The sequence below is a fragment of the Leptonychotes weddellii genome, chromosome 2, assembly GCF_054177405.1.
Source record: "Leptonychotes weddellii isolate Sample4059 chromosome 2, ASM5417740v2, whole genome shotgun sequence".
Lineage (NCBI taxonomy): Eukaryota > Metazoa > Chordata > Mammalia > Carnivora > Phocidae > Leptonychotes > Leptonychotes weddellii.
This window is the reverse complement of record NC_138370.1, coordinates 176,720,538-176,734,298: the sequence shown is the minus strand read 5'-3', so window position 1 is coordinate 176,734,298 and position 13,761 is coordinate 176,720,538. Positions and strand designations below refer to the sequence as shown.

The 13,761-nt window shown below is 41.0% G+C and overlaps 1 protein-coding gene across 11 annotated transcripts in view; it reads left to right on the top strand.

The window, feature by feature from the left end:
• Positions 1-13,761, top strand: part of ADD1 (adducin 1) — an 83,046-nt gene that overhangs the window by 40,549 nt on the left and 28,736 nt on the right. For all 11 annotated transcript variants that reach the window (XM_081812708.1, XM_081812709.1, XM_081812707.1 and 8 more), the window contains 2 exons: positions 1,001-1,163; positions 10,986-11,137. In XM_081812708.1, coding sequence (XP_081668834.1) covers positions 1,001-1,163; positions 10,986-11,137 — 315 coding nt within the window. The remainder of the gene's footprint in view (positions 1-1,000; positions 1,164-10,985; positions 11,138-13,761) is intronic.

Sequence of the window (13,761 nt, the reverse complement as noted above, 5' to 3'; positions counted from 1 at the left end):
TTATATCTCTTCAGCTTTTCATTCAAGCAGTGAAAAGCTAGAAGTTTAATATAGAATCATCCAGAAACCCTCAGAGTGTTTATAATCAGATGTGGATGTTCATTCAGTGAGCTCACATTTTCATGTTAAATAGTATTTGATAAGATATTTCTTTATAGGATATGTGAAAAATTACTTCAATGCGGTTTGGGAAAGCAAAGCTATAAATTAACCTGTATTGTTTCAGTAGTGACTTTATATTAAATCACCATCAACCCAACTTAATCCTTTTGCCTAATTTAGGATCTTTTTAAAAAAATTAGGATTATTTGATAAAGGATTGTTTTAGGATCTCTTTTTCAACTTTTAAAAAGTAACTAAGAGAATCTATTTTAAAAAAACCATTTTGAAGAAAATACTGAGAAGTACAAAGTAGAACATGAAAATTGCTAATAATTCCATCACTAAGATAATTATAGTGAACATTTGGATGTATTTACTTTAGTCTTCTATGTTTAGATACGTATTCACTCTTACAAAACACTGATTCTGTTGATTTACAACCATTTCACAATAAAAAATATATCAAGGGCAATTTTATGTCATTTAATTTTTCTAAGCCTTTCATGTTGACCGTGTGCATAGAATTCCATCGTAAGGTGGATTTGTGTGTGTGTAACCAGTTTTCTACAGTTTCATATGTCGACTGTTACCTGCTTACCTTTTTGTCAGTCCTTCTGGAATGAACATCCATATGAATTCATCTTTTAGCATATCCCTGATTATTTCTTTCGAAAAGATTATTAGCGATAGAATGAGTGTTCAGATTTTTAAGCGTTCATATTGTTTACTTTTCTAGAAATAATGTAGCAATTGATGCTCCAAGTAGTAATATATGAGAATATCCATTTACTGTTCTAGCCCTGGATGAAAACAAACAAAAAAGCAGTCTGTGTGATAGTTACCTCTGTCTTCCCAAGGCGTGGATAGCATCTCACTGTTTTAATTTGCCTTTTATTAGGCTTTCTGTGAAGAGTTGGAATCGATGATACAGGAACAATTTAAGAAGGGGAAGAACCCCACAGGCCTGTTGGCGCTACAGCAAATTGCAGATTTCATGACTGCGAACGTACCAAACGTCTATCCCGCAGCTCCGCAAGGGGGGATGGCGGCCTTGAACATGAGTGAGTAGTTCCTGACTCTGCGTACACATTCCGTCATTTTGTAGGTTTACATTTCCTGTTCTCATGTGAAATAGATCAGTGTACATTGTAATACATAGAATTGAGTTTTTTTTTTTTTTTTTTTTTTAAGATTTTATTTATTTGCGAGAGAGAGAATGAGAGACAGAGAGCATGAGAGGGAGGAGGGTCAGAGGGAGAAGCAGACTCCCCGCCGAGCAGGGAGCCCGATGCGGGGCTCGATCCCGGGACTCCGGGATCATGACCTGAGCCGAAGGCAGTCGCTTAACCAACTGAGCCACCCAGGCGCCCCTAGAATTGAGTTTTTTGAAAATTAATGTTTTAGTTATAGTGAAAGATAGGCTGTAAGTGTGAAAATGTCTTCAATGTAGAGGGCTCCTTTTTTTTAAAGATTTTATTTATTTATTTGACAGAGACATAGCGAGAGAGGGAGCACAAGCAGAGGGAGTGGGAGAGGGAGAAGGAGAAGCAGGCTTCCCATGGAGCAGGGAGCCTGATGCGGGGCTCGATCCCAGTACCCCGGGACCATGACCCGAGCCGAAGGCAGACGCCCAACGACTGAGCCACCCAGGCGCCCGCGGGCTCCCTTTTTAAAATTTTTTTATTTTTTCTTAAAGATTTTATTATTAGAGAGCATGCGCACAGAGGGAGAGAGGGAGAGGGAGAAGCAGCTTCCTGCTGAGCAGGGAGCCCGATGTGGGACTCGATCTTGGGACCCTGGGATCATGACCTGAGCCGAAGGCCGACGCTTCACCGACAGAGCCAGACGCGCCGAGATGGTGCCCTTTTTTATGAGCCAACAAGACCCTTTGTGAACTAAAACTAATCAGAAACAGTGCTTGTGGAGTAGCACATTAATTTTGCCTAAACTTATTTCAGCCAGGCCAGCATCTATCCACCATTCCTTACGGCTGCTTGCAAGTCGGTGAGAAACATAGAAATTCCAAAAGCAAGCTGGGGGGAGAATTTGGATGGGTGAACATGAGCAAATAATGGTTAGCTGTGCAGAGGTGGAGGAGCTTTGCTGTGGCTGTTGAATTTGTAAACGTTAACATGACAGGGTGAACCCAGGGTAGCCACTCTGACCTACTGTGTACTGCGTCCTGGACTGATACCTGACAGTTGCAGTTGGATAGTCAGCTTCTGATGGGCCAGCATATGCCAGTGGTCATTTGCTATTTCCCTGTCAGTTCCATGGTATTCTTAGAAGTTGACTGAGACCCACCAGAGTGATGCCTTGTTAATGTCCAGCAAGTGATGAGAATAACATTTAATTTACTAGCTCAAACTTTTACTCTGAAGTCAAACTGTAATCAGGTTTTCTTGTGTTCACACAATTCTTAATGGATTCTAGTGCTGTCTCGTATGAATTAGATAAAAGGATGATGTAATGTATTTACTTGCATATTATCTTCTAATTAGAGAAAAGGAAATTTTATGGCAGTAATGCCACACCAAAAAAAGAGGAAGAAATCTAATTAATTTTAATTATATCTAATAGTATGTTTCTTCAAGATACAAATTTTAAAAACAAATTATTACAACCTTTGTTGTAAAATATATGTAGATGGCATAGAACAAATGATATGTAACTTACAAATGATATTAAGGTGTACACTTTATAACTCCCACCCAGGTTAAGAAAGAAATTAAGGGTATTGATTGCTTGCCTCTCCCCTATCATCCTCTCGGAAGGAAACGCTATCTTTTTTAAAGATTGTATTTTATTTTTAAAATTTATTTATTTTTTATTTTTTTTAAAGATTTTATTTATTTATTTGACAGAGACACAGCGAGAGAGGGAACACAAGCAGGGTGAGTGGGAGAGGGAGAAGCAGGCTTCCTGCTGAGCAGGGAGCCTGACGTGGGGCTCGATCCCAGGACCCTGGGATCATGACCTGAGCTGAAGGCAGACGCATAACCAACTGAGCCACCTAGGCGCCCCAAATTTATTTATTTTTAATAGATTTTATTTATTTATTTGAGAGAGAGAGCATGAGCAGGTGGAGGGGCAGAGGGAGAAGCAGGCTCCCCAATGAGCAGGGAGCCTGACATTGTGGGGCTCGATCCCAAGAATGTGAGATCATCACCTGAGCTGAAGTCAGATGCTTAACGGACTGAGCCACCCAGGCGTTGTTAGCAGCCATTGATACTCAATACGTAGATCCATTAATTTTATTTTTAAGTAATCTCTACACCCAACGTGGGGTTCAGACTCACAACCTGGAGATCAGGAGTTACATGTTCCACCAAATGAGCCAGCTAAGCATCCCAGGAAACTCCATCTTGACTTGTAACTACTGCCTTGCTTTTCTTCATGGTTTCATTACCCAAATGGTCATCCCTAAATATTGGGGTTTAGTTTTTGTCTATTTTTAGTACTATCTCTTTAGCCTTTTTCAGGCTATAGTTTAACCCTTTATCTCTCTTTTTTTCCCTCCTTACACTTTCTTTTTTTTTTTTTTTTAACATTTATTTATTTATTTTTAGAGAGGGATGGGTGTGCATGTGCGGGCAGGGAGAAAGGCAGAGGGAGAAGGAGGGAGAGGGAGGGAGAGGGAGAGAATCTCAAGCAGACTCCCTGCTGAGCGCAGAGCCTAATGTAGGGCTTAGTCTCACGACCCAGAGATCATGACCTGAGCTGAAACCTAGAGTCCGAGGCCAAACCGAGTAAGCCACCCAGGCGCCCCAAACCCATTTTCTTTGAACTTAATGTGTAAGGAGGAGGGGTGTCTCGGTGGCTAGGTCAGTTGAATGTCCGACTCTTGATTTCGGCTCAGGTCATGATCTCAGAATTGTGAGATTGAGCCTGGCATCGGGCTCCTTGCTCAGTGAGGAGACTGCTTGGGACTCTCTCTCCCCCTCTGCCCCTCCCCTCTCTCGTGCTTGCTCTTTCTCTCTCTCTCTCTCTGTCTCTCAAATAAATGAGTCTTTAAAAACAAAGAGGGACTCCTGGGTGGCTTAGGTTTTGTTTTGTTTTTTTTAAGATTTTATTTATTTATTTGACCGAGATAGTGAAAGAGGGAACACAAGCAGGGGGAATGGGAGAGGGAGAAGCAGGCTTCCCGCAGAGCGGGGAGCCCGGTGCGGGGCTCGATCCCAGGACCCTGGGATCATGACCTGAACCGAAGGCAGACTCTTAACGACTGAGCCACCCAGGTGCCCCATGGGTGGCTTAGTTGATTAAATGTCTGCCTTCGGCTCAGGTCATGATCCCCAGAGTCCTGGGATGAAGTACCGCATCGGGCTCCTTGCTCAGCGGGGAGCCTGCTTCTCCCTCTGCCTGCCACTCCCCCTGCTTGTGTTCTTTCTCTATCTCTCTGACAAATATAAATAAAATCTTTAAAAAAAATAAAACGGGTTTGTTGACCTGTAGAATTTGCTATGGTCTGAATTTTGCTGATTCCATCTCCATGGTACTGCTAACATGTTCTTTTGTCTTCTGTATTTACAGTAAGTTGGTAGTTGGATCTAGATGCTTGATTGTGTTTGGATTCAGTTTTTTGGCAAAGCCTATTCTCTGTAGGTGGTTCTGTGTTCTGTCAGTAGGCACATAGTCTGGTTATTCTTTTTGCATTGTTAGCAGCCATTGATGCTCAATATGTAGGTCCATTAATTTAATAAAGGTTCCAAGATGGTGATGTTTTAATGCTATCATTCCTCCTTTGTATTTATTAACTAGAATATTTCTATCAAGAGAAACTTCCCTGGAAATGGGGCATAGCTGGAAAGGGGCCACCCCCTTCCCTATCACTCATTGCGTGTTCGAGGGGAACCTCCAGCTGAGCAGGGAGCCCGTTTCTCCTCTCCCTCTGTCCCCCACCCCCGACTAGTGCGCGCTCTCTCTTGCTTTCCCTCTCTTTCTCAAATAAATAAAACCTTAAAAAAAAAAAAAGAAAGAAATCAGGTATGCACATAAGAAAAGGAGCGTCTTCTCAACTTTTTTTGGTTACCCAGTGGTACAGTTTATATATACCCTTTTCAGAATAAGTTGGTTTCCTGTCATTGTTTCTAAGATGACCAATTATTATTTTTTAGTATTATTTTGAACTCATAGATTTCAGTATATTTAATGTGTTTCAGAACATTGCAGTTATCCTTTCTGATCAGTGGAAGGTCCCTCCAGGTTGACTCCTGAGCCTACTAGTCTTTGACTTTCCAAGCCATCCCCTGTGAGGAGGTGTTCTAGGCTGTCACTGAGTATATTTCCTGCCCCAGGTCTGGAATCGGCCATTTCAAAAAGAAATCTTTGTTTTTGTGGGAAATGGAAATTAGTCTGGGTACTAGGGAATACTCATTGCTACTGGGTTAGTCATTCTTTCTAGGCCTTTTTAGTGGATAGAACTAGGAAATATATTATTACCTTGTGAATTATATGGCATATTGTTGGCACGTTGGAATTTTAAGTATATAGTGGAATTATACTCATAATTCCAATTAAAATTCAGTACTAAGGGGTTTTTACCTGATCTCTTCTAACACTTACATTCCTCTCTTCCACAACAAGAATTCTGGTTTTTAAGGACAACGGGAATAACAAAACCAGAATAGTGCATAATCACTCATTTGTTTTTCCCATATATCACACACGATAGCGATACTCTACCAATAATATGTTCTCTCTTCATGATTGAAAATAGTTACATTATATGTTGTCAGAGCATATAACCATTACACAACATGATCTCCCTCTTATAACACTCATTTAGTATTATAATTAATAACTTCATTCTGTAATAAATATATATTTAATGCTCAGCGCCATCCTCGTATCAGTGTACCCCTACTCATTTTGGTTGCCTGAGGTGCCTTTTGCAGTAGCCTTCTCAGGAAGCGCTTGTGGAAACAGTACTCCGAGTTCTTGCGTGCTGTGGCCTTTATGTGGCCATATGAATTTGGTTTGGTTAGTTAGACCCTAGACTCACATTTCCTATTTTATGTATTTTAAATAGATAATTTTCTTCTGGCTCAAAGCATTGCTGTTAAAATTGAAAATAATCTTTCCATGTAGGTGACTTGGTCTCTTTTTCTGGATGTTCAGAGTACTTTGCTTTTTCTTTGGAGACCAGCAGTTTTACCAGAATATGTCTTAGCATCAGTCATCCTGGTTAATTTTCTCAGATGACATGCTCTTCCAGATCTTTTGTGTTATAGCAACATTGAATTGGTTTTTAGTGTTTATCCTGTTCCCTTTTGTTTCCTACTGCCCAGACTCTGTTGTGTGCATGTTGGAGTTTCTTCGTCTTCTTTAACTGTCACTTGTTCTCAAGTCCAGTTTATTGCTTCATTTCTTTATGATTTAAAAAAATTCTCCTTTTCACATTCTTTTCTTCTACTTTGAGTTTAGTATTTATTTTTAAAATTATATTTTCGGGCACCTGGGTGGCTCAGATGGTTAAGCATCTGCCTTCGGCTCAGGTCGTGATCCCAGACTCCTGGGATCGAGTCCCGCATCGGGCTCCCTGCTGAGCAGGGAGCCCGCTTCTCCCTCTGCCTCTCTCTCTGTGTCTCTTATGAATAAATAAATAAAAATCTTAAAAAAAAAAAAAATTATATTTTCATTTATATCTAACTCCTTTTATGTTCTAGCCCTCATTTCTGAGTTTTTCTAATTATATTAAATGTTTTTTCCTATCTTTTATTTTCTTAATACCTTTCTTTACCATGTTATGAAATAACAGGTTATAGTTTTCTTTTGTGGACATGTCTTTCTATCTGTAGGGATGTGATTCTGCTCTTTTTTCTTGATATAATTTTTGTATGGTATTTGATCATGATATTTTTCTGTTCATTTTTTTTTAAAAGATTTTTGTTTATTTATTTTAGAGCACAAGCAGGGGGAGAGAGGGGCAGAAGGAGAGGGAGAAGGACAAGCAGACTGCCCACTGACCACAGAGCCCAATGGTGGAGCTCAGTGCCAGAACCCTGGGATCATGACCTGAGCCGAAGGCAGATGCTTAACGACTGAGCCACCCAGGCACCCCTTTCTGTTCATTATTCCGTGAAATTAGTTTTCTTGGAGGATTCTGGTTCAGAAAAACTTTTCTAATGTCATGGCTCTAGAGCTCCCTCTTCTGTTGTTTTTGTGAAGTGCTACAAAATACGGCAGTTTATTGAAGCAATTGGGTTCTGTTCCCCTTCCTTGCTTTTATCTGGACTCTTCGCCTGTTTTCTTAATAGTTCTGTGCTAGTCAGTTTGGGTTCTAATTACCACAGATTTCTTAGTGTGAGACTTTGTCCTGAAAGTCAATTTTAAATGGCTAGTTTGGAGAATTTTTAAGGATTTATGTGTGCAGAGCTCTTGGTTTCAGCTGCTGTTCTCAAATTGGCCCTCTGAGCTTTGTAGTAAGTTCCTGGTAGTTCTTTTGGGAGTTTGGCAAATGGCCCATGATTCCCTCTGCTTCCTCCTACAGAGATGCTGATGTCCTACACTCTGTCTATGTCAATCCTACCCAATTATATTTTCAGTTTCGTGGGTCTACCTTATTACCTAGTGTTGTAGATATCATCCTTAGGTTTTTGGCTTTGATATCTTAGTTGGTCTAGCTAATTTTTTTGTGTAGGGTTGGGATAGAGATTTAATAAGATTCAAAAACTATACTATCACTGCTACCATCTTCTGAAACTCTTTTAAAAAGCAATTTTTAAGAATTAAAGATCTAGGGGCGCCTGGGTGGCTCAGTTGGTTAAGCGGCTGCCTTCGGCTCAGGTCATGATCCTGGAGTCCTGGGATCGAGTCCCGCATCGGGCTCCCTGCTCGGCAGGGAGTCTCCTTCTCCCTCTGACCCTCCTTCCTCTCATGCTCTCTGTCTCTCATTCTCTCTCTCTTAAATAAATAAATAAAATCTTTAAAAAAAAAAAAATTAAAGATCTAAAGTAGGTGGTTGACCTATGTTAAATCAAGATAATAGGTGGTTTTTGTATTCTCTATATTTTTCTGTATGCTTAAGATAGTTTATAATTAAAAAGGAAAGTTTCAAATCTAGCAAGATGTAATGAGGAGTCATACAAATACTTTTTTTCCCCTTCCTTTCCTGTATGTATGTTTTTGCTTGTTTGTTTTCCTTTTTCTTGCCTTATTGCATGGGTGAGAATCCCCAGTATAGTATTCAATAAGAATGCCAGAGTATACATTCTTGCCTACTTCCTGATTTTGGGAGAAAAACATTCAGTCTTTCATCATTATGTTAGTGGTAGGTTTTTTGTAGATGTCCCTTATCAAGTTGAGGACATTACCTTCTATTCCTAATTTGTGGAGAGGTTTTTAAATGGATGTTGAATTTTGTGAAATTCTCTTCCTGTATCTATTAAAATGATCCCATGGTTTTTCTTCTTTAGTTCAATATAGTGAATTATATTTATTGCTTTTTGAATGCTGAACCAATTTTGTATGCCTGAGATAATCCCCTCTTACTCCTGTCATGATGTGTTATTCTATTTATTGCTGGACTATTTGCTAAAATTTTGTTAAGTAATTTTTAGTCTGTGTTCATGAGAGATACTGGTCTGTTTTTTCTTGTGATGTCATGCAACATAATGTCTTTGTATGGTTTTGATAACAATGTAATGCTGGGCCTGATAGGGTGGATTTGAAAGTGTTTCTGCAAGAATTTGTGTAGAACTTTTGAGAAGAGTTTGTATAGAATTGGTATTATTTTTTACTTAAATGTGTGGTAGTATTCACGCTGATGTCACCTGGGCCTGGAGTTTTCTTTTTCTTAAAAAAGATTTTATTTATTTATTTATTTTAGAGAGAGGGAGCTCCTGGAGAGGGGAGAGAGGCTGAGGGGGAGGGGGAGGGAGAGGGAAAGAATACCAAGCAGACTCCATCCTGAGCACAGAGCCCCATGTGGGGCTTGATCCCACAACCCCAAGATCAGAACCTGAGCCTAAATCAAGAGAGGGACACTTTACTCACTGAGCCTCCCAAACACCCCTGGGCAGGGAGTTTTCTTTATGGAAACATTTTTTTTTTTTTTAAAGATTTTATTTATTTATTTGAGAGAGAGAATGAGATAGAGAGAGCATGAGAGGGGGGAGGGTCAGAGGGAGAAGCAGACTCCCTGCTGAGCAGGGAGCCCGATGTGGGACTTGATCCTGGGACTCCAGGATCATGACCTGAGCCGAAGGCAGTCGCTTAACCAACTGAGCCACCCAGGCGCCCCTTTATGGAAACATTTTTAACTGCAAATTCAGCTTAATGGAAAGAGGGCTATTCAGGATGTCTGTTTCTTCTGGAGTGAGCTTTGGTAGCTTGTGTCTTTCTAGGATTTTGTCTGTTTTGTGTAAGTTAAAACATTTTCTGGTATAGTTGTTCATATTATCCTGTTAATATTCTTTTAATACCTGTAGGATGTGTAGTGATGTTCCCTCTCCATTGCTTCATACTGGTGACTTCTACCTCTGCCGTGTTTTGTTGAGTCTGCCTAGAGGTGTATTTTATTTTGTTTTATTTCATTTCATGTTTCTTTTTTTTTTAAGATTTTATGTATGTATTTTGACAGAGAGAGGGAGAGAGACAGTGAGAGAGGGAACACAAGCCGGGGGGGTGGGGGTGGAAAGGGAGAAGCAGGATTCCCGTGGAACAGGGAGCCCAATGTGGGGCTCCATCCCAGGACCCTGGGATCATGACCTGAGCCGAAGGCAGATGCTTAACAACTGAGACACCCAGGCACCCCTCATGTATCATTTCTTTTTATTTCATTGTTTTGTTTTTATTTATTTTCTTTTATTTTTTTTAAAAGATTTTATTTATTTATTTGACAAAGAGAGACACAGCAAGAGAGGGAACACAAGCAGGGGGAGTGGGGGAGGGAGAAGCAGGCTTCCCGCAGAGCAGGGAGCCCGATGTGGGGCTGGATCCCAGGACCCTGGGACCATGACCTGAGCCAAAGGCAGATGCTTAACTACTGAGCCACCCAGGCGCCCCTCATTATTTTGTTTTTAATCTCTCAAGATTAAATCCATTTTCCTCTATTCTTTTTCTTTTTTTAAAGATTTATTTATTTTTGAGAGAGAGAACGTGAGCATGTGTGTGGGGGGTGGGCAGAAGGAGAGGAAAAGGGAATCTCCAGCAGACCCCCCCACTGAGCGTGGAGCCCGATGCGGGCTGTATCCCATGTCCCTGAGATCATGACCTGAGCCTAAACCAAGAGTCTGATGCCTAACCGACAGCACCACCCAGGCACCCCACCTCTGTTATTTTTCTGTTTTTTTTTTTTCTTTTTTTTTAAGATTTTATTTATTTATTTGACAGAGAGATAACAAGAGCAGGAACACAAGCAGGGGGAGTGGGAGAGGGAGAAGCAGGCTTCCTGCGGAGTGGGGAGCCCGATGCGGGGCTGGATCCCAGGACCCTGGGACCATGACCTGAGCTGAAGGCAGACGCTTAACGACTGAGCCCCCCAGGCGCCCCAGTTATTTTTCTGTTTGATTGATACCTCCTTTTATCCTTCTTCTTCTTCTTTTTTTAATTATTATTTTTGGATTTAGCTTTTTTTTTTAGTTTCATAAGGTGAAACGTAGATCATTTTTTAAAAAACTCTTCTAATATATATGTTTACTACTGGAAGTTTTCTTCTAAAGCATTGCTTTATTGCATACCACAAATTTTGCTACTGTTTTGTTCTTGATTTCTAGCTTAATTGTATTAATGTTGGGGAACATGATCTTTTTGAGATAGTCTCTGAAGTTTTTGAGACTTCATGACCTGGTGTGGAAGATTAATATCTCAGAATTGTTATTACTTGTTTTAAGTTTCATAAGAAGTAGTAAGTGTTTGAGTTTGTTTCTTTTCTATTTCAGGTCTTGGTATGGTGACCCCTGTGAATGACCTGAGAGGATCTGATTCGATTGCCTATGACAAAGGGGAGAAATTATTGCGGTGTAAGTTGGCAGCATTTTACCGGCTGGCAGATCTCTTTGGATGGTCTCAGCTTATCTACAATCATATCACAGTGAGTATTAAATGGGGTAGTAACTGAGTGATAAATGGAATATTACGTGTCTGGCACCACCTCTTCCCGTTTAGTAAGAGAGGGGAGTCGACTGAGCTGAAGTAAATCTTGGAACACCTTCTTTCTCATTCTTGACTGTAGAGTATAATAATCTTGAGAATTATGTAGTTTGAATAAAAAATTATGAGGATGGTAGTTCTTTAAAACTCTTTTCTTGCATGCTAACCTAATAAATGAGTGTTTACCAAAGTATAGTGGTCCCCTGTTACCTGGGGTTTCGCTTTCTGCAGCTTCAGTTAAACATGCAGTTGGCCATTCTGGAAGCACATGGCCCTCCTTCTGGTGTATCATCAGAAGGTCAGTAGTAGCCTTTTGCTGCATCACACACCCACGTCTCTCACCTCCTGCATCTCCTCATGGGGGCTTTTGATCACCTTACATCATCACAAGAAGAAGGATGAGCACAGGGCAGTAAGACATTTTGAGAGAGAGAGAGAGACCATATTCACACAACTTTCATTGTGGTGTATTGTTATACTTATTCTAGTTTATTATTCATTCGTTACTGTTGTTAATCTCTTGCTGTGCCTAATTCGTAAATTAGACTTTATCACAGGTATGTATGCATAGGTGAAAACACGTATGTTTGGTTTGGTAGAATTGTCGGTATGTCTGTGGTTTCAGGCATCTATTGGGGGTCTTGGAATGTCTCTCCCACGGATAAGGGGGAGCTAGTGTACAGGCAGTTCCTCAAATTCTTTTTATGCCTAAAAACCTAAGAATGAAGATGTTTTCTTTCCTGTTCTGACACAAGTCTTCTATTTCTCATAGTTTTTTCTTTAGCTACTGTAGTTTTAGCTATTTTTAACATTATCAGGACTTCCATTTTCTTCTTGCAGTAAATATTTACTGGGTGTCGGCTGTGAATATTGATTCTGTACCAAGCGTTGTTCTAACTCTGGGGTTCTATCATTGAGTGGGACAAGTTCTGCCTTTGTGGCTCTTCCTTTCTACATGCCAAGCCACTGGCCCATATTTCCTCCGTTTGGTCCAGCTTGGTGCATCCTGTCCGTGACACTCCTTGCCAATTCTGTGCTATCCCTCCCTGCCCCCGAGCACCAGACCCTGCTGCAGGGAGCCTGGACATAGCCTGTTGGCTTTCTCCTTAGACTGCAGCCCCAATTTCAAATGGACCCCCAGTGCTGCCTGGCACTGTAGGACGTCTCACTTAGAAGCTCACTAGTGTTTCTCTACTCTTTGTACTGTCCACGAAACTCCTGACCTCTTTTCTCCTAGCAAATGAGCACAGCGTGTCACAGCATACGGGAGCGCCTGACTGCCTCTTCCCTACCTGCAGCCAAACTTTGTTTCCCAGTTGGAGTTTCACCCCCTCTTGCCTTCTTTGATTCCTAATGCCTTGTCAGGTTTCTGTTTTCTTCTCTGCTCTTCTGAGGAGATAACCTCTTTCTCTGACTTTTACATTTGTTCCAATCGCTGTTTCTTCATTGAATTTGTTATTGGACATTTCAAATTATTAATATCGTGCCTACTTCTAGTAATAAGTGTACCTCCCACGGATGTCTGTAGAAGTCAGTCTTGCCGGTACTTTCACCTCCCTTGGGGCCACTGATGTTAACAGCCGTTTAGATTGTTTGACCCTTTTCTCCATACCCAGCACACATGTAGGTGATTTTCACACATGGACTGGTAGTGGTGCTAGGTTTGCTCCATTGTAGGCTGCAGGGAGTGCTAAGCCTCCGAGTAGGAAGTCTGGAGCCCACCTTTGTGGCCAGTGTGCCGTGCTTCCGGGACGTGGTGTGGATCTTTGCCAGAGATGCTGCATTACCCTCCCCTCCGTCTCTTCCCACGCTGCTGTTAAAGTTCGCGTTTCAAAATGCACACCTGGCCCTGTCGTATCCACACTGTCAGGCCTGTAGGATGTTACCTCCACCCCAATGCCTGCTTCATTTCCCCCAAAGCAGTTACCATCATCCATACTTTCCATTTGCTTGTCTGCCGTTCATCTCCACTCACAGGAATACTGAGTCTGTGAAGGGGGCCTCTGTAGGCACACAGTACCGAAATCTGGCTTCAGTAAAAATACTGAGCAAGAACTCCATGGTGCCTTGTGATGCTTGGTCAGAGGGTCCACTTAGCCTGCCAAAGGTGCCAGTTCTGTTCCTGGTGCCTGCGTGAAAATTGCTGCATCTGTGACTGATCCTACTTGACAGAGTGCTCTGTGTAGAGATTTAATGCTCAATGGTTGGCTAAAAATTTGTCCCATGAAAATATTACATCTATAATCAGAAATGTAATCCTTGGCTTTATTAACAGCTTCACATTCTTTGGGGGTTTTAAAATGCTGTTTACCAGTAGTCCTTGTATGAATGCTGTTTAAATTGCTGAAATTGCTTTTCCCACCCATCACCCCCTTTATTTAGGACTTGGCAAAATTAAAACATTAGTTAAATGCTCACTCTTTTGTAGATGATCTGTGTGGCTTTTAATACTGAGTAAAAAAGATACTGAAGCGCAAAAATATTTCCTGTGTCTTGTGAACTAGAGAATCTTTGAGGAAGGAAGTTTTTTTTTTTAAACTATTTATGGCATTCATTTTTTGTTTT